This window comes from Protopterus annectens, chromosome 7.part0, assembly GCF_019279795.1.
Source record: "Protopterus annectens isolate FY-2018-M chromosome 7.part0, PAN1.0, whole genome shotgun sequence".
Taxonomy (NCBI): domain Eukaryota; kingdom Metazoa; phylum Chordata; order Ceratodontiformes; family Protopteridae; genus Protopterus; species Protopterus annectens.
In genome coordinates, this window is record NC_056739.1 from 1,861,537,652 (window position 1) to 1,861,558,711 (window position 21,060).

General features: G+C 39.5%; 1 protein-coding gene across 1 annotated transcript in view; it reads left to right on the top strand.

Moving 5' to 3' along the window:
• The window catches only part of MRPL46 (mitochondrial ribosomal protein L46), a 160,859-nt gene that overhangs the window by 64,586 nt on the left and 75,213 nt on the right, over positions 1-21,060 (top strand). Inside the window, exon 3 of the mRNA XM_044078356.1 lies at positions 2,074-2,247. Within this exon, the coding sequence (XP_043934291.1) occupies positions 2,074-2,247 (174 nt within the window). The remainder of the gene's footprint in view (positions 1-2,073; positions 2,248-21,060) is intronic.

The following is a 21,060-nucleotide window of genomic DNA, read 5'->3' on the forward strand; positions in this document are numbered from 1 at the left end:
GCACTTGGGATCTGCAGTAGGACAATGATCCAAAACACACCAGCAGGTCCACCTCTGAATGGCTTAAAAAAACAAAATTAAATTTTTGGAGTGGCCTAGTCAAAGTCCGGACTTGAATCCAATTGAGATGCTGTGGTATGACCTTAAAAAGGTGGTTCATGTTCGGAAACCCTCCAATATGGCTGAATTAAAACAATTCTGCAAAGAAGAGTGGGCCAAAATTCCTCAACAGCGATGTAAAAGACTCCTTGCCAGTTATCACAAATGCTTGATTGCAGTTGCTGCTGCTAAGGGTGGCACAACCAGTTATTAGGTTTAGGGGGCAGTTACTTTTTCTCATAGGGCCATGTAGGTTTGGATAGTTTTTTCCTTAATAAATAAAATCATCACTTAAAAAACTGCATTTTGTTTACTTGGGTTATCTTTGTCTAAAATTTATATTTGTTTGGTGATCTAGAACATTTAAGTGTGACAAACATTTGATAAGAAATCAGGAATGGGCAAATACCTTTCTATTGCACCGTATGTATATCCATTGCACTGTATGTGTGTATATCGAGATATATATATATATATATATATATATATATATATATATATATATATATATATATATATATATAATGTGTGTGTGTGTATATGTATATGTGTATATATATGAGAGAAAACAGGATTACACTGTTATAGTGTTATGGCTATGATAGTCACAAACCGTAGTATTGTGTAAAGATAAGTTTTATGTATTTATTTGCATTTTTTCTTGGAAAGTCCCAAGTAGAAGCTTTCTAGCTATCAGTTTTTGGCAGAATGCTACCACAGTGTCTATAAGTCTTGAATGGTGATGGTTGGGGGTGTTGGTGTTTAGGAGTTGTAGTGCATCATCTGCATAGTTTGAATTACTGCTGTTAATCAGATCAAGTCTGGATAGTTAGTAGGATAGGGTCTTCAGAAACAGACAAAGCAGCATGAGTCATAGGGGCTCATGTTACCTAGAGCCACAATAGTACCATAGGCCTTGAACAGAACCCTCTCTGGAGAAGTTATTTTATGCTATGGGAAGGTCACTGAATCAAATGAACTCCGTTGATTGCCTTGTCAGCCTTCAAATATGTCAGGTTTGTTGCACCAAAATTGGAGTGGGCTGTATTGTCAGCACAGACCAGTTTCTGCATGAATCTAGGAGTGTATGAAATAACCTTTAGCAAAGCTGTGTAGGCTTTGCAATTGTTTGCGCAGGGAAAAAAAAGCTTTAATTAGAATTTGAGAAAAATTTCTGTAGTGGTATTCTACAAAGCAAATGCATATAAACTTCTAATTTTACAGTGTGGTCTTTGCAGAAACAAGCATTGGATAATGCATCTCATATGAATATACTAGAGTGGTTGTTGAATCCCAGGGCATCTTATTCCTGTGAGAGTTTTACTTCTGCTCTAAACTTATCAGGACTTTGTACTTTGGTTGTGAATATTGATTTAGGTGGCTAACAGTTCATTTCCTTCAAGAGACATGAGTTTCTTCCAGCATATAAACTAGAAGAATCGTACAGGTTGTGAATTGTTGAATGCCAAAGTGTTTATGTGATGAGCATGCCAGATTTAACCCTCATTAGGTAAATGTACACAATTCATCTGTTTGACTTTAAACTTTGGGTGAAGACTAATTGGTACTACTACCTGAAATGTTCAGCATGCAATCACTAAATTCTCCTGGTTGTACTTTTACGTTGTGTATCTCCATATTTTTACTCGCTGGTATGCCTGTATTTACTGCTGGAATCCTATATGATGAGCAAAATATATAATAAATGATACATTTGGGCTGTGACTTAATTGGCATGATTATGGTTTTGCATTCTGCCCTATTAGACTGCAGAAGTGCATATACTCCTAATATGTGGATGTTCCCGTTATCATAGGTGCAGTTTCTGGAACCATTCTCAAAAATATGCTGCTACTGAACATTTTGCCCTGGTTTTAAGAATATTGATTGGAGCTTATGAAACCAAAACCATGTTTGCCATACTATTGTGTGATACTTGACTATGTATACAATTTTTTTTTTTTTTTTTTTAAGAAGCAGACAAGAAGAATGACAGGACATCACTCAACAGAAAACTGGATGAGTACCTGATCCTGCTGGTTAAAGAGAAGGTGGGGAATAATGACATCTGGCTTTTACCACAGGTAGAGTGGCAGCTGGGAGAGACGTTGAGGAAGACTGCAGAACGAGCCCTTTCTACTTTATCTGGTAAGAAATGCAGTGTCACTCTGTTTTTTAAGCATTAGTAACAAATCATATTTACAATGCTAATTCTTCATGTTAAGGGTTTGCGTTTTCAGTTTTTCACTTGCATGCTTCTTACTGCGTATTAAAGGTTTGCATAGCATAGAAAGTCAAGATTGTACATCCCTGTTTTCTTGAAGATTTTCAGGTCTTTATTTAATTTATTTTTATTTTATATGTTTTGAATTAACAACTGTAAGTTATTGTTTAAAAAAGTAGCTGATCTGCTATGTTATTGTGGGCAGTTGTTTTTGTTCCATTATAACTTTGTCTCATTTCCTAGTTAGTTTGTCTCACATTCTTGTATATGTTGCCTCTATTTGAATTAAATGAGATGCATAGATTTTGTGCAGTCCTTATTTTTTCGGATTAGCATTATTTCAGTCCCATGAATGTCTATCCCCCTAAATTACAGTTATAACCATTATAAAACAAGAGACAATGTTCAATTCTGTTTAATCCTTATTTTATTCATTTCTAATCTGCAAATGTTCATAAATGCAAAAGTATGTATGCCTCTTGTTGTCCTGTCTGTTTTCTAGTTATTTTTAACTTTAAACTTGGGATTTGGAAATATTGGTAATGCTATGCAAAATGTATTTTCCTTTGTATATACTTTAAGAAATGATCATTGATTTTTTTCTTTCATATTATATTACAATAATTAGCATTATAATTGTGCTACAAAACCTCAATGCCTTCCATGTGAAAGTGTAGCTGGCTTTATTTGGCAGTACTAAGAATAGTTCTCATGGGAGCTTATTGTAACCCCTGCGAAAATCCAATATTTAAGGAACAGCTGGCCATTCTTAACAGATACAGTATTAAAGGTCCTACATGATTTTAAACATCCATGGCATTATTTAAAACCAATCCAGTTATAAGTGGGTGTGCAACATGACTCGTCTCTGTGCTCATTGCTGTTTATACTGGAGATGGACTACTTCAGCAGATGGATAGGAAAGGTTGGATCAATGAAGTATAGTCAGGAACTACAGCAAGTGGGTATGCAACATGACTCTGCTCTGTGCTCATTGCTGTTTATACTGGAAATGGACTACTTCAACAGATGGATAGGAAAGGTTTTATCAACAAAGTATAGTCAGGAACTACAGCAAGTATGGGACTGGAATGCAAAACAAAAGGCACATTGGATGAAACCAAATTCAAACAATGCAGTGGTCATCGCAAGAAGTATGAGCAATCAAAAGCTTAAGGCTGGTTATTTAAGCTGATATTTAAGAGTTATGGTGAACAATTCTGTATATAGTTAAACTTTGTTTAATTTTGTATATGATCATTTCTCATATAATCTAAAATGGTTCATTCCTTATTTGTTGATTGTATCTTCATCAGCACTTCTAATAAAATTGTTTTAAAAAAAAAAAAAAAAAAAAAAAAGCTTAAGGCTAGGTTAGAGGGGAGAACAGTATAAGAGGTTAACAAATGTAGGTGTCAGGGAGATGTGGTTGAAGAGAAGGGAAGTCTGTATGAGGATGCGGATGCCGATGCCAAATCTAAATTTAGCGGTGCTCCAGCCAGCTGGCGCACAATTTCAGAGATAATGCGTGACAGGAGAATACCAAAGATGTTGAAAGGTAAGGTGCCCAAAACAGTGGTTTAACAGTGTTTCCATATGATGCAGAAACCTGGGTAGTGAAGACAGAGTGGGGGAGGAAGCTTGATTTGCAGGAAGTGAAGTGAAGAGGCTGAGACAAATAGATGCATAATGTGGGACAGTCAAAGAAATTAGGAAATCAGAGCAGAAGCCACAGTATTTCCAATTGCAGAGAAGGCCAAGGAGAAAATTACAGTGGTTCCATCACATGTGCAGGAAACAGAAGACAATTTGGTAAAACAGATTTGACTGAGGCAGGAAAAAAGCAAGAACAATCCAGCCAAGACATGCATTGCTTGAAAGAAGACCTGAGACAAGTGGTTGTAACTGTCAAAAAAGTAGTAGAGTGGCTCTGAATCAGGAGAAATGGTGACTTTATGACACCCCAACCCCATGCACTAATATGTGAAAAAGGGAAATGATGATGAGGGTGATGAACCTGTACTGGGTCCACTTAATGTTTATCTTGCCTGAGTTGTTAACAGTATTGGTAGTTTTCTTTTTCTTCTCAGCCCATGCTATTGAATGTTGTAGTATCATAATCTGAGCACCACAGGAGCACATTGCCCATTATTATGGGACTGTTGGGAAGGTGTAAGCTTTGGTATTTCTGCAGTCATATTTAATAAAGCAAGTTTATATTTTATAATTGAAATGAGAGAGCCTTTGTTAATAACTGACCTCCAGAATGAAGCAGTTTAGTGCACATTTCTGACATCTATGCTGGTAATATGGAGCAGAGTTTGAATGAACCAGAATGGGATCCACAGTGTATAATTTTGTTATAAAGATACATTGACAGTAGTCGCTTCATTTGAGTTGAAGTGGCAGGGAAGGATTCTGTATGCATTTTCATAGAGAGAGGGGCTTAATGACCTGTGTGGTTTTTTTTTTTTAATATATTTTCATTTTGTCATGTCCATCATAGACAAAAAGCAATGGAGTATCAGAAAAACTTCGAGAACAGTCCCAAGTATGCATAATTTTTAGGACAAAAATAATTTTTGAGGATCTTTTCTCATTTCCCACTGGACAGTACTATTTTTTCACACTTGTGTAATTTTTATTTGATAAGTTTTGGCTGAAGATGATAGCTGTGAGATCTTTGTTTTGGTTGTTGCTACAGATGTCCAATAAAAATGTACACTAGACAGTCTGAACTCATTAGAGCTTGGTGATGCCTTTTCGTGTTTCTCTGTTTAAATCCTGCTGACGTTTCTAGGCATCTAAGATGGTCTGCTCCTATCTAAATTCATAATTCCAAAACTGTACTACATAGAAGCTATTGAAATATTTCCATTTTAAAGCTTACATGATGTACAATACCACAACTACACTGATATTTGTCTTCTATCTAGTACAGCTAAATATATGTTAATTATAGTTTCATGTTATCTTGTTGCTCAAGAAATAAAACATTGTATAGTGTTGCAGTGCACTGGATTCAGGTTCCAGTGAGCCATATTGGTTATTCACTGTAATATGCAAGCCCTTTTGGGGAAAAACTTAGCATAGTAATTCTGGACCTCACACCATGTTGTATTAGAGGTGACACCCCAACACTGACCCAGTAATCAAGGAGCCTCAATCTTCATCAATGGCAACAGTGGGGGATGTGTACTGGAAGGATGACAGGTACACACACAGTATTTCCAGACGCAGCTCCCTGCATGCAGTGCAGTTTCCCTTAAGAGCACACAGAGACCACAGTCAGTCCGGTGCTGGTTTTTCCCTCTTTCTCGAGATCCTTAATAAGACTCCCCACTGGCACAGCTATAGGGTTGAGATCTCAGCTGAGTGGCTAAGACAAGACCTCCAGCACCCTCTCTGTCCAACCAGTGCTTTGTGTCCCTGCCCAAGTAGTTGACACACACACACTGTTTGAGGTTTGATTTACATACACACACCTACCTGGGAAAGGCTGGCATAGGTTAAGTAGTTATGCCCCGTTTGCCCAGACTAGAAGGTAGTTATCACTGCCATCGGCCACGTCCTTATCAGCTACTTTAAGGCCCTTAACAAAGGGTGTCCTGCCTTACTGTGTAATGTTACTATCCATACAAATAGTAGTCTGACCAAGGGCAAGGTTATTAGGAGTGGCTTACACAGTGTCACAAAATAAATATGCAAGTACTCTCAGAACTTAAATATGTCTCACAAATATTAGCCACAATGAAAGGTTTAAATATATTTAATAATAAAAGAACAAGAAAATACTTTGTATATAATCACAATAACATCAGAGTTCAAAATCACAGGAAATATTTAAAACAACATGGAGGACAGTCTCAAATAAATGAAGAAAAACACCTAAAATAAACTTTACTATATTCCTGACTATCTCTAGAGAATTACTATATCCTAGTTAACTTACAGTGCAAGCAAAGCAGATGTGCTGAATGGGTCTTCCAGCTGATGTTGTCAGGTCAAAGAAAATACAGAATACGTGGTCTCAGGGAGTTCTTAAATTAATATAGCAAATATTACTGCTGGGATGGCTTGCAGGATGACATCACTTCTTGTCATCTGACTCTATCCCAGGTAAAACCCCCATTGATGCAGCTGGTAGCATTTAGCATCTACCTGTAAATATACATAGACAAGGCTTTTCTTAGACCTAAGGCAGATCCTGGAAGTCATAAAACAATAAAAACACTTCCAAGACAATACAGTGAATCTCTAGTTCTAGAGATTGTGTCCGTTACTGCACTGAAACTGAAGGATAACATCCTTTTTTATGGCATGGCTATAAAGTAATTTAATTTCAGCTATTTTTCTGAAGTTTTGCAAGTTAACCTACTGTATTCCAGTTTCCCCTTTAAAATAATATACATCTGGACAGATGTTCTTCGTGTTTCACTGTTACAGTCATTACATTTGGATAATCTGCTGGCAGGTTGCCATCAGTCGGCCTGATTAACAAAGTCTTGGGTCCTGTGTCGGTTGCTGTCAATTCTTTCATGACGTCAGGTCATTAGGGGTATAAAACATGCAGCCAATGCCATTTTAATCAGTCTTTCTTGCCGCGCAGTGCCCAAAGCAGAAGCAGTTCGCAAGTGCCGGTCGTCCGACTCCTGAATTTTCGTTTTTGAGTTTCAGAACCTAAGTCTTCAACCTAAAGCTAAGTACCCTGTTGGGGAAACTTTTTCTTGCTCCTTACCGATGTCAGTAAAAGTTAATAATTGTATTACTTGTGGGAAGCAAATGCCTCATAAGGATTTTCATTTGTACTGTATTCCTTGCCTAGGCCCTGACCACAATGTGCCTTGCTGTCGGTTTTGTGCTAAATTTAATCAACGCACTATTAAGCGTCTGTATATTTTTGCTTCATAATATTTTGGCTCAAGATTTAACTATCCAGAAATGTCGTCGGTTAGCAATCCGACTACCAAAATACACAAAAAACGCAAAGAAAAAGACAGAGACAGACCGTCGAGGAAGCTTCTCCTAAGCCAGTCGCCGGTTCGCCGATACTCAGTGAGGTGCTTTCGCAGCCCGTGATGCCCACTACTTTTGATTCGCAGGCCTCTACTGAGACCCATTCAGAGTCCAGTATGCCGCGAGATACTTTAAGTATTGAACCCGCGGATGTCTCTACCTTAGATGGGTCCGGAGCCGCTGAACAGGCACCGGCTTCTGAGGGTGTTTTCAGGCCTAAAGATTTGTATGGTAAACCAACGGCATCATCAAAACCTAGGCCAAAATCAATTTCTATGTCTAAAAAACAGACGCTTGGGCCACATGCACAGGCCGCTATTCCTAAAAATACAAATGATCAAAATGGCTGAGGATTTAATTACCTTGATCAGGGGTTCCCATCCCCCTCCTGCTAAGAGGCCTAGGCAAGGCACTGACTATGAATCATCAGATAATTCCTGATCAGAAGAAATAGAAACCTTATCTATTCCACCTTATGAGGACTTGGATGCAGAAGATTCCATCCCTTCTACTTCTCCTCCTGAGGATTTTTCTTTTGGAGAAACTTTGCATGCCTTAAGGGAACACTTTCACTGGGAGAGTCAGGATTTCTCAGAAACTAAAAAGTGGCTTAGGTATTTCCTTCTTCTTCCTCAGCATAGGCCTTTGGCTGTACCTCCTGTTCTAGACATTGTTGATCTTTTCTCAGAATCCAGCATTTTTATTATTTTTATTATTATTTGCTGTTGGTTAACCAGGATGGTCCATTGGGCCAAGTGAACCCATTTTCAATGGAGTCCTGGGGAGAAAAGCTCCGACAAGAATACAAGTTACAGAGATTTACATTACATAACATACAAGACATAGCAAGGAATAGTTTACAAACAGTAAAATTATCAACAAAGATAATAATAAAGTGAAGTTATACCTAATATATATACATATATATATATATATATATATATATATATATATATATATATATATATTTTTTTTTTTTTATATATATATATAGAATAATTCAGGATGATAGATGATATTAAGAAATTAGATTACGAGCAGAATAAGGGTGGTGAAGGTAATGTGAATACAGGAAGTGGAGAATGCTTATGTGGGGAGGGAGCAGGAGCATTCCCATGTGGATGCTAGGTAGGAGTGAAGAGATTTTTTAAAGGTTGAAAGGCTAGTGATGGTTCGAATGGAGGGTGGGAGGGAGTTCCATAGTCGAGCTAGGGAGAAAGAGAGGAGGTTTTGTCCTGGGGGGTGAAGGGGTCTGTAGACTTCTAATAGGTTTTGATTAGTGGATCTGAGAAGTCTTTGAGTCTGGTGAATTTTCAAGGTAGAAGAAAGAGCGGGACAGAGGGATGGTTGGAAAATGAGTTTGTGTGCATATATGAGCTGAGTGTAAGAGAGGTAGTTGGGAAGTTTGAGCCAATTTAGTTTATGAGTGATGCGCTTGATGAGTTGAAGCTTTGTTACTAGTGGCAAATTTGGCTATTTTGTTGTAACAGGTAGCTAGTTTAGTTTTAATAGAAGATTGTAGATTAGTTAAAAGGGGGGCACCATAAAGGAGTGAGGGGAAGAGAAATGTAGTAGAGAGAGTGAGTTTGGTTGCTGGTAAGAGGAATTGCTTGTGTCGATAGAGCAGGCCAAGTTTTTGGTGGGGGGGGGGGGGTTTATGTTTATTAGTAGATGGGACTCAAATTTAAGTTTATCGTCAATTTGAACTCCTAGAAGTTTGGTTTCAGATACCAGTTCAAGTGGAGTATTATTTTGACTGGAGATGGAGAATAGTTGTCTATCTAATCTGTGTGTTTTAGAGGGGGTAAATATCATTAATTTTGATTTAGCTGCATTAAGTGCAAGATGGTTATTTTTCATCCACTGTTCTGTGGTGGAGAATGCTTTTTGGGTGAGCTTTAGAAGGGTTGGAATGGAAGAGGCTGCACAGATGATTGTAGAATCATCTGCGTATTGTATGATGCTAGCATGGGGGATAGAGTGATGGTAATCATTTATGAAGATGTTGAAGAGGAGTGTGCCTAATATGGAACCTTGTGGGACACCTGTGGGGGTGTTTTGGAGAGAGGAGATGGCTTTTTTCCATTTGACAGCTTGTTGCCTGTTTGAGAGATAGCTGGTGAACCAGTTGAGAATTGAAGGTGATAGGTTTAGCTTTGACAATTTAGTGAGTAGTAGGTTATGGGAGATAGTGTCGAATCATCAGAAGGGGTAGGATTTTTAGCAGTAGAATGGCTGCTGATTCCCTGCCTCTGGCTCCTAGTAAGCCAGACGTATATTACAGGAGTCCTGACTCCCACAAATTCCTTTTTAAAAACCCTACTGCTGATCCTGAAACCATTTCTCAGGGTCCCAAGGGCGTTGGCTTCTACTGCTAAAAATCCTACCCCTTCTGATAGAGACTCCAGGGCGCTGGATAGATGGGGTAAGAAGGTTTACACGTCTGCAACCTTGGCAATCGGAGCTTTAAACTGTCAATTTCATATGCTTAAATATCAGCAGCATGTCATGGGCTTACAGAAAATGATGTTGATTTCTGACTGTGTGGAAAATAAAGATTTGCAGGATTTATTACATTCAGCTGAACAAGTTGGAAAGCATACTTTGCAATGTGGTTTTGATTCCTTGGAGGCCTCTTGCAGGGCCACTGTAACTGGATCTGTGATAAGAAGGCATACTTGGCTGAAGAAGCAAAATCTGCTTGATCATGTTAAAGCAAAATTGTTGGATACTCCTTTACAACAAAACAGTCTATTTGGTAATAAGGCAGAAGAAGTTTTGAAAAAGATGGAAGATAAAGCTAAATCTATGCAAACTGTAAAAGATTTCCTACAAGTGCAGCCACCCAGGTTCAGTAGGCACTGGCCTACTAAGAATTGGTCCTTTCCAGTATCCACCAGAGCCGCTAAGGTCAAACCCAGACACTTCAAAGGCTCCAGGTTTTAATCACAAGGAACTTGTAGAACAAAACAATGGGGTGCCTCCACCTCCAAATCTGGAAGTAACAAGGCACTTTCCTACGGTAAACAGTCTCAATGACTTTCCTCTGCAATCACCAAGCACTTATCTTTTGGCCGCCCCTTTGGGGGGGGGAAACTGGCACTTCATGAAAGAAATTGGCAACTAATTATCCAGGACAAGTGGGTTTTAAATATAGTATCCCAGGGATACAGATTTAATTTTCACATGTTGCCAATGCCAAACGGATGGCCAGACCTGCCTCCAAATCAGTGGGCAGAGGACCAGAAACAAGTTATGTCCCTCATGAATATGGGGGCTATTCATCCAGTACCAGAAAAGGAAAAGGGACAAGCTTTTTATTCAAGACTTTTCCTGGTACCCAGAAAAGACAAGTCATGGAGTCCAATTCTGGACTTATCCATTCTAAATACATTTCTGGACATTCCAAAATTCAAGATGCTGACTCTACAACAGTTACTGCCTATGCTAGGTAAGGATGCCTGGCTGGTAACTCTAGACTTTAAAAGAGGCTTACCTGCATATCCCAATCAGGGAATCTTGCAGAAGATGCCTCCACTTCAAAGCAGGCTATTTGCATTACCAGTTCTCTGCACTGCCCTTTGGCTTATCTACTGCACCCAGGGTCTTCATAAAGTGCCTGGCACCAGTAATCGCATTTTGCAGACAAAGAAATATTCAAATTTATCCTTACCTGAACGATTGCCTAATTCAGGCAGAAAACAAGGACACTCTTCTAAAACATCTGGCGTTTGTGAAAAGACTTCTAACTTGTCTAGGGTACACCATTAACAAAAATAAATCATAACTGGTACCCTGTCAAATATTCCTGGGTGCAAGCTTGAATACAACTGCCCAGATGACTTACCTTACGCCAGAAAAACAAATTCAATTAATGACTTACTTCAAACAAGTGGCCACAAAAACCCAGCTATCTGCAAGACAAATTCTGAAGGCCTTGGGGTTCATGGCTTCCTGCATTCTAATAATTCCATATGCAAGACTGCATATGAGGAAACTTCAATGGTACCTAAAAAGCTTATGGAGTCAACATTGTCACAGCCTGGAAACAATGATTCATATCATTCCTTTCCTGCAACAAGAGTTCCTATGGTGGGCAGAGGCCTGTCACCAAAACAAGGGACCGTCATTCATTCCACCCCCTGCCATCCAAACCCTGACTACAGATGCATCGGATTATGCTTGGGGGCGCATCTGGCAGGGAGATGCATTCAGGGCCAATGGAGCCCAAATCAAATGCACCTACATATCAACCAGAAAGAGATGCTAGCTGTACCGAATGCTCTGACAGCCTTCAAGGACCATCTTCATCCAGGACAACTACTGATAGACAGACAACACCACAGTCATGTGGTACATAAACAAGCAGGGGGTACCCATCCCTACTCCCTTTGCAGACTAGCCATGGCTTTGTGGAACACGGCCTTGACTTATCAAATACATCTACAAGCTCAATTCCTGCCAGGAAAGCAAAATACTCTGGCAGACAAACTAAGCAGAAATCTTATGGACCCACACAAATGGAAACTGGATCCACAAATCTTCAGCATGTTGACACGCAAATGGGGGGGAGCCCAGACATAGATCTTTTTGCCTCATCCCAAAACTATCGGTTGGACAAGTTCTGCACAATAATTCATCACAAAAAGCTTGGAAAGTGGATGCTGTATCCTTCAGCTGGAAAAAACTGTCAGTCTATGCTTTTCCCCGTCTGCCTCTACTCTCCAAGGTGTTACTAAAAGTCACACAGCCAAAATGAAGCCAGCAACCAAAATGGATCCGATAAAAAAAATCTTTAATGTTGAATAAACATCAAAAAAGCTCAGACCGGTTTCGGCTGGCAAAAAAGCACAGCCTTCTTCAGTGACAAAAAACACAGAATCAATTAATGCAACTTAAATAGTGTTTAAGCATATCCCATTGGTTCAGTTAAAAATGTTCATTTAATCCATGTGAAAAAAGAGCAGCTAATTTAGTAATCCATTTATTTTCCTTTGTATCTAACATTGAGTGCCATCCTGTTTTATTAAATTTGATACCCTTAACCAAATCAATCACCATAAAAGAAAATTTAGCAGTGTGATGTTTTAAAGTGTGTTTGTACAATGCATTATTTATTTTCTTATTTTTAATATTGCTCATATGTTCAGATATCCATAGTCTTAAAGGACGAGATGTTTGACCAACATAGAAGGAGCCACAAATACATGTTGCCAAATAAATGAGCCATTCACTGCTACAATTTGCAAAGAATGAAATATCATAGACCTTTGAGCAATTCCTACTAGTAAATTCCTTAGATTTGACAATTTTGCCACAATTGCTTCAATGACCACAGGGAAAACACCCCACCAAAGGTTCCCCAGTCATAGTTGTTTGTGAAAATTGTGCAATACTAGCATGATGTGTATGTTTATAATGATTGAAACATGAGGCTAGATTCTTACCCTTGCGAAATGAGAATAAACATTTGTCCGGTAATACATCTGATAATTCCGGTAGACTTAACAAAATGTTCCAATTTCTCTGTACACTATTCATGAGTACATCTGAATTCCTGGCATATGTTGTTAAAAACCTGATTGGCTGTGTGGTCTTCTGATCCCTAAGTTTATAAGTTAACCGTTCCTGCCTAGATAAAGTATTGGCCCAATTGCTGGCCCGCAAAACATGTCCCATAGAATATCCCCTTGTGCGAAATCTATTGATTAAATCACATCTATCTTCTTGGAAAGTATCCTCCTGAGAACATATACGCCTCAAACGTATAAACTGTGATTTAGGTATGTTTTTGGCAATGTGTGGAGGATGAAAACTGGATGCGTGAAGGACTGTGTTGTATTCAGGATATTTCCTGAAAACCTGTGTACTAAGAGTATCATCTGGTTGTCTTGTTATTAACACATCCAGAAAAGTTATTGTGTCAACATGATAATTGACAGTAAACTGTAAGCCCCATATGTTATTTAAATATGAGACAAATTCAGTTAAATAATCAACATCAGCCCTCCACACCATCCAGCAATCATCCAAATACCACCTCCAGATATCAATTTCTGGAAGGTAAATATTATGGCTACTGTTGTAGATTATATGTTCTTCTATATAAGACATAAACAGGTCAGCATAAATAGGAGCAAATGATGCTCCCATAGCTGTTCCTTTGATTTGCCAAAAACAAATGTCTTGACAGAAAAAAACATTATTAGTAAGGACATTCTCTGCAAGACCAACAAGAAAGGAATTGAAATCTTGTTTATATAGACGGGCTATATTAAGCCAGTGAGGTAACGCTTCCAGCCCAACCTGATGCAGAATATTCGTATACAGAGAACTAACATCAAGTGTACACATCAGCCAACCAGGTTCCAATTGTGCATCAGATATAATGTGTAAAAATTCAGTCGTGTCTTGCAAGCGAGAACGAACAAATGACAACAAAGGCTTAAGATGTCTAGTCAAAAACAAGGATAATGGTTCTGTAAGATAACCTCGACCAGAAACAATAGGTCTACCTGGGGGGATGAACAGGATCCTTATGAATTTTGGGAAGAAAATAAATATATTGATTAATAGGATCCTGAATAGTAAGTTGTTGTAATGTAGAAGTGGTTATGAGGCCAGTATCTCTAGCACTAATAAGAAACTCATCAATCTGTTTCTTGAACCTATGTGTAGGATTTAAACACATTTCAGCATAGTACCTTTTGTCAGAAAGTTGTCTCCTGGCCCCCTTGTCATAATCCAACCAGTTCATAACCACGACTGCCCCACCTTTGTCTGCTGAAATAATAACCAAATCCTTGTTTTGTTGTAATTCAACAATAGCCTGTTTTTCACTAGATGACAAATTATTGGGTTTAAAACGAATATCAGAACTGTCAAAATGTAGATCTTTGAGAATCATATTCTGAAACAAGTGTACAATGGGGTGCATTGGAGGAAGATATTTAGATTTATGATGAATAAATTTATTTTGATCATAAGATGCATCCCCATCTCCAAACTGTAATTTCAAATTAAGAATCCTACAAAATGACAAGACATCCTGGACCAAATGGTCCTCAGAAATAACAAACCCAGGGATAAAAGTTAAGACTTTATTAAGAATAGCCACTTGTGATGAAGACAAAACACAATCAGACAAATTTAGAACATTAGAATTAACATTACTTATTTCTGTATTACCATTTCTAACAGACTCTGAATATTCTCGATTCTTTTTGTGTTTTCTGCCTCCACGTTTGTATTTCCCCCTAAAGGGACAAAGCCTTGGGCTCTTTTGGGGTTAGGTGAATCCGATGCTGGCTGTATATCACTATCTGTATATGATGAAGGATCATCAGTAGATGATCCATTTGTTATAGATTTGTTACGTAATATGGATCTAGGTCTCTTTCTTCTTGGTGTTTTAACCGGATGAGGGTTAAACCGAACATGTTTGGAAGGAAAACTGAAAGGGTTAGCTCCCTGATAATCATTTAGATCCCGCTTAAATTTTTTAATTTTTCTAGATTTTAACTGTTCTTCAAGGTTGGTGAGATCATTGGCCACCTTATTAAGATATTTCTTGAAGAATATTTCCCCCTCAAATTTTTGTACATCATTGCACAAGTCTGTTACAGTGTTAATTTCAGAATCAATAATTCTGTCATGATATTTATCCAAAGCTTCAGCAAATGACATAGTAGCATGCTGTTGTATATTGGACCATTTGTTATTGAGCTCCTCATCTGGATGCCCCACATGTGGTTGAATTCGAATTCTGAGACCCCTTGGTGTAATTCCTTTTGCAATATAAGCTTTGAAAAGTTTGGAATGCCAAACACTAGATCTTAACAATTTTAAACGCTTATAAAGATTGTCAAAGGCCAAACTACATGATGGCTCAGATCCCAAGGGGTCATTAGAAGAGTTGCTAATAGAACATGCACCAAGACCAAATGCACTCAAATCTGCTCTATCAGCAGAATGCCCTGAAACCAAATTAAAAAGGTCCATTTTATCTGTTAATAGAGATGACAGTAATGGCTTCACATAAAATTGCCACGTCAATATGAAGGGAACAATAATAGCTCTAAAGGACAGGCCAATATCACCTGTCTTATATTGCTACGTTCCCAGAGACAAATGTAGCCGAATACCAATGGTCAAAAACAATATATGCTTAATGACATGTAAAATAAGATAAAATAAGATGAGAAATAACAAGTATATAATAACACTGCAAAAAGACTTGGGCAATAATGCAAAAAAATATATGTATGTATGTATATATATATATATATATATATATATATATATATATATATATATATATATATATATATATATATTGGTTGCAAATGATTTCACCAAAAATAATAATGAAAATTCAATTAGATCATACTCAGAAAATCGGGGCCAACCCTGACCACTCACTACAAATTGCAAATAATACATAATGCATTGTACAAACATACTTTAAAACATCACACTGCTAAATTTTCTTTTATGGTGATTGATTTGGTTAAGGGTATCAAATTTAATAAAACAGGATGGCACTCAATGTTAGATACAAAGGAAAAGAAATGGATTACTAAATTAGGTGCTCTTTTTTCACATGGATTAAATGAGCATTTTTAACTGAACCAATGGGATATGCTTAAACACTATTTAAGTTGCATTAATTGATTCTGTGTTTTTTGCCACTGAAGAAGGCTGTGCTTTTTTGCCAGCCGAAACCGGTCTGAGCTTTTTTGATGTTTATTCAACATTAAAGATTTTTTATCGGATCCATTTTGGTTGCTGGCTTCATTTTGGCTGTGTGGATGCTTTTGCTTTAGTTGCCGTGCAACTTTTCTTCGTGCAGGAGGATTTTTTGACTGTTACTAAAAGTCAGACAGGAAAAAAACAAAAATGATTCTGATTGCTCCAGACTGGCCTCGCCAACACTGGTACTCACTCTTAGGCAATATGTCACACCTTCCTCTATGGTACCTGCCTCAGACACCTTATCTACTGTCTCAGCAGAACTATTAAATTCTGCACACTCGGCTCCAAACTCTGAATCTTGCAGCATGGCTAATCAACTAATTTCACCAGTTGCATCTCTCAGCAAACTTGTGATGGATGTCATTTTGGAGGCTAGAAGGCCTAGTACTAGAAAATCTTATGCTGATAAATGGAAAAGATTTTGTGCCTGGATCCAAGCACAAGGAATAAGCACAGCAATGCCCAATATTCCTCAGATTCTGCAATATTTAACTGAGATGCTTCACAGGGGCCTATCTTTGTCTTCCTTAAAAATCCATGCCTCTGTCATTTCAGCTCATTACAACACAGAACCTCCCCTCTTTTCTCATTCCCTGCTAAAGCAGTATCTCAGAGGGGCCAATAATTTAAGACCTCCCAGGAGAGCACCAACTCCTGCATGGGACCTCCGTATTGTGTTGGAAAAGCTCACCCTACCTCCTTTTGAGCCAGCTGCTTCTGCAGACATAAAATTTCTCTCTTGGAAGACAGCTTTTCTTTTAGCAGTCACTTCAGCTAGAAGGATTTCAGAACTACAGGCTCTCATGGCAGTGGAGCCTTTTATTATCTTTTACCCAGACAGGGTGGCACTCAGAACCAATCCATCCTTTATGCCTAAAGTGGTATCTAGTGTGGCTCTTAATCAGACCATTCATCTGCCAACTTTTTTCCCAAATCCACAGAACAAGGGTGAGCGGATTCTGCATTCATTGGATGTGCACAGACAACTAAGATTCTACTTAAACAGGACAAAATCTGTAAGAAAATCTGAGCAATTGCTGGTGGCATTTGCTACAGGGGCAGAGGGAAAGGCTATTTCAAAGCAGACTATTTCAAAATGGATAAGCCATTGTATTCGTTTCTGCTACATGCACCATGGTAAACCTGTTCCCAAGGGGATCAGATCCCATTCCACCAGGGCTTCATCTACTTCTGCAGCCTTTCTCAGAGGGGTTCCTACCAGAGACATTCTAGAAGCTGCTACCTGGAGCTCAGTCCTTACGTTCACCAAACATTACCATTTACCTCTCTTCTCTAAATCCAGAGCAGGTTTTGCCACTGCTGTCCTGCAGGGCCTTATAGCTGCTCCTAATGCTGTATAATTCCATCCTCCCAACCATAGCTTTGGGATTCTACCCAAATGTAATGACTGCAACAGTGGAACACGAAGAACATAGTACAGTTGTGTACACTTACCATAAATGTAGATGTTCGAGTGTATTCACTGTTGCAGTCCTGGTTATCCACCCGCCAGCCCCCTGTTTTTTTCTTTTACTATACTCAAAAGCCTTTTTGGTGTATTTGCTTTTATTTGGAGGTATATTTGTTGTGTTCTAAATTACATGCTTAGATATTTATATATATTTATATTTTGCTCCCCATTTGGTGGGCACCTGACATCTGGGGCAAGAAAAACTGATTAAAATTGCGTCGGCTGCATGTTTTATACCCCAGACGACCTGACGTCATGGAAGAAGGGACAGCAACCAACGCAGGACCCAAGACTTTGTTAATCAGGCCGACTGAGGGCAACCTGCCAGCAAATTACCCAAATGTAATGACTGCAACAGTACACTCGAACATCTACATTTATGGTAAGTGTACACAACTGTACTTTACAATAGTTGTACATTTCTGTTCTGTTCCAGTAGGGTACACTGTGGATACATTTTAAAGCTACGTACTTAACCCTTTTCAACACACACTTTGCAGTTTGATATGCACATAGCATGCAGTTCTAATGCATTTATAACACAGGCATATGAATCACATTGATATTCACAAATGGCATGTAATTATTTACAAAATTCCAGATATCTGTGCTGGGAGTATCTCTTTTTGTGACATGACCCCCTCCCCCGAAGACTCAAGCCATTTTTTCAAGTGACCCTTAAGAAACGTTGCTTAAGAGGGATGGGCCTATCTGGGAATACCTTACCCAATTCCCTGTCTTGAGATTCCAGCTGCCTTTGCATTGCTAACACCAGTACAGTGCTGCACTGTCATATCATATGCCTGCAACCTTAGGCTCCACCATAGTAATTTGGGATTTTGCTGGCTGGCTTCCTGTAGCCATAGATCCCCCTCAGACTGCTCCTGCCTCTTACTGCAAATATTTAGCCCCGGGGCCTCTGTATCGTGGTAAAGTTTCATGATGTTAAAAATGGTACAACTTGTGCTCCTGCCTCCAGCCTAACAGTTCTGCTATGTAGTTGACATCACTGACCTTTTGTACCACTTTGAAGGGTCCCTCCCAAGTTGTCTGTAGCTTGGTGTGTCTGACAGGAATGAGAACCATAATTTCCTGCCCTACAGCATACTCTCAAACTAGAGAATTCCTGTCATACCAGACATTTTTCTGCTTTTGGGCTTTTGCCATGTTCTCCTGGGCCAAGCCCATGAGTTGCCTGAGCCTTGTCCTGTGGTTTAGGACATATGCCACAACAGACTCCTTGTGGAATTCGCACTCACCCTCCCACTCATCACAAATAATATGTAGAGGTTCCCTCACCCTGTGCCCATACAGTAGTTCAAAGAGTGAAAAGCTTATGGATTCCTGGGGCACCTGTCTTTAAGCAAACAACCGATGGGGCAAATATTTGTCCCGCTCCCTCTTAAACTGGTCTGCAATTACCCATAGCATGGTCTTTAGTGTAGAGTTTAACTTCTCAACCAGACCATTCGTCTGGAGATGGTAGGGGGTGGTCTGTAGGTGCTTCACCCCACAGTGCTTACACAGACAAGCCAGCAGGTCTGACATGAAATTGGCACCTGTCAGTCAGTATTTCTTTTGGGAAACCTACCTGGCTGAAAATCTCTAATAAAATATTTGCCACCTTTTCTGCCTCAATGGAGGACAGAGCCACAGCCTCAGGGTATCTTTTAGCATAATCTACTATCACTAGGATATACTTTTTCCCTGTGCAACTTGGGGTTCCCAGAGGCCCCACAATATCCATAGCTACCCTCTGAAATGGCTCCTCAGTCACAGGCAAAAAGATCAAAGGAGCCGTGAAATTATCTCTTGCCTTGCTTACTTTTTGGCACTGCTCACAGGTCCTGCAGTACACTGTTACATCCCTGAAAATCCCAGGCCAATAAAAGTTCTGCAAAATACATCTCTTGGTATGCTTTATGTCCATAATACCCTGCAAAGGGAATATCATGGGCTATGGCTAGAAGTGCCAGGTGGTAGGCTCTGGGCACTACCAATGGCTGTATTCTCTCACCCTCTAGGACTCCCTCAAGAACCCACTCTCAGTACAGTAACCCTTTGACCCAGTATACAGATTCCCCCTTTCCTTGAGAATCAGGTGGCTCACTACCTACCTCTCTCAGGCCTTGTAATGTAGGGTCTGAGAGCTGAGCCTGTCTCGGCTTTCCTTTGGTAACCCTTCCCAGCTCCCCTTCCACAGGAAGTCTGGTATTCTCTGACAGCAGTGCCTCACTGTCAGCCTGGGTATTACTACTCACCTCTGCCCTTGCAGTCACTCTGTCCAAGGGAACCTTCAGTCTCACTGCTACAGGTAGCTCCCTTCCTGAAGTAAGCACCTAACCAGTCCTGGCTTCAAATATGCGGTCTGTCTAGGTCTCCACAGGTTACCAGGCCCACATCCTTGCCTCCAAGCATGACTGCGTGTAACTGCATGCATGCAAGGTACTACATTATCAAAATTATTCCCTGCATTATCAAAATAATCAGGACATCTGCAGGGTATCTTCAAACACACCTACTTTCTTGCTTCCTTTTCCACCCTCCCAGTCAAGGTGAACCTTAGCCAAAGGTGTTTGAGTGGAGTTCCTCATAATCCAATGACTGGAGTAGGCTGCCCAAGCAAGCAGTGCTCCTACCATTGCAGGCTTCACAGTGGTTAGGTCAGAGGCTGTCTGTCTTAGCAGTGGCCTGTTTCTCATCTACTAAGATAAGATATAACCCCTTGCGGTAGTTTGGTACCCTTGTTGTCTCCAGACAACTTACTGCTGGCATTCTGTCATTCCCACTTACTGGTTCTCCCACCTTTTGTCCCCCACCCTGCATCTGTGGACATCTGTATGCTACATGGCTCCACTGGTTGCATTTAAAACATTTAGCCCTAGGTCCTGGACATGTTCCTGGACTAGTGGCTTCCCCTGCTACTGGTGGACTCTGTTGGAGCAGTTTAAGCTGCCCACCATGGGTTCTCTTAGACCCATGAGCAGCACTGGGTATCCGTTTCCTGTGCAGTGATGCCCTGCTCGCTAGGTATAGGCTAACCTTTTCCCGAAACTCATCTGCGGTATTGCATTGTCTGTCTGCTAACCAGAGTCTCATGTCATCAGGCAAAGTGTTAAGGACTTGTACCCTTACCAAGAGGTCTGCCAGCCCTTCAGAATTGATGACCTCATACCCACTCACCCATCTATGAAAATAAGTGCTTAACTCAGCAATGTATTCACACACGCTTTCATCGGACTTGCGTCTATGCTCACAAAACTTTTTTCTGTAAGCTTCAGGTGTTAACTTAAAGTACTCTAAAGACAATTGTTAACAGTATTATAATTTAAGCAATGCATATCAGACAATTTAGAAATAGCAGTTACAGCTTTACCATGGAGTAAGGGGGTCAGGAACCATACCCAGAGCCCTTGGTCAACATTATACTGTTTCATAACTATCAAAATTATCACTCTCTATAAAATCTTGAAGACATGTACTGCTCTTTGTTGCT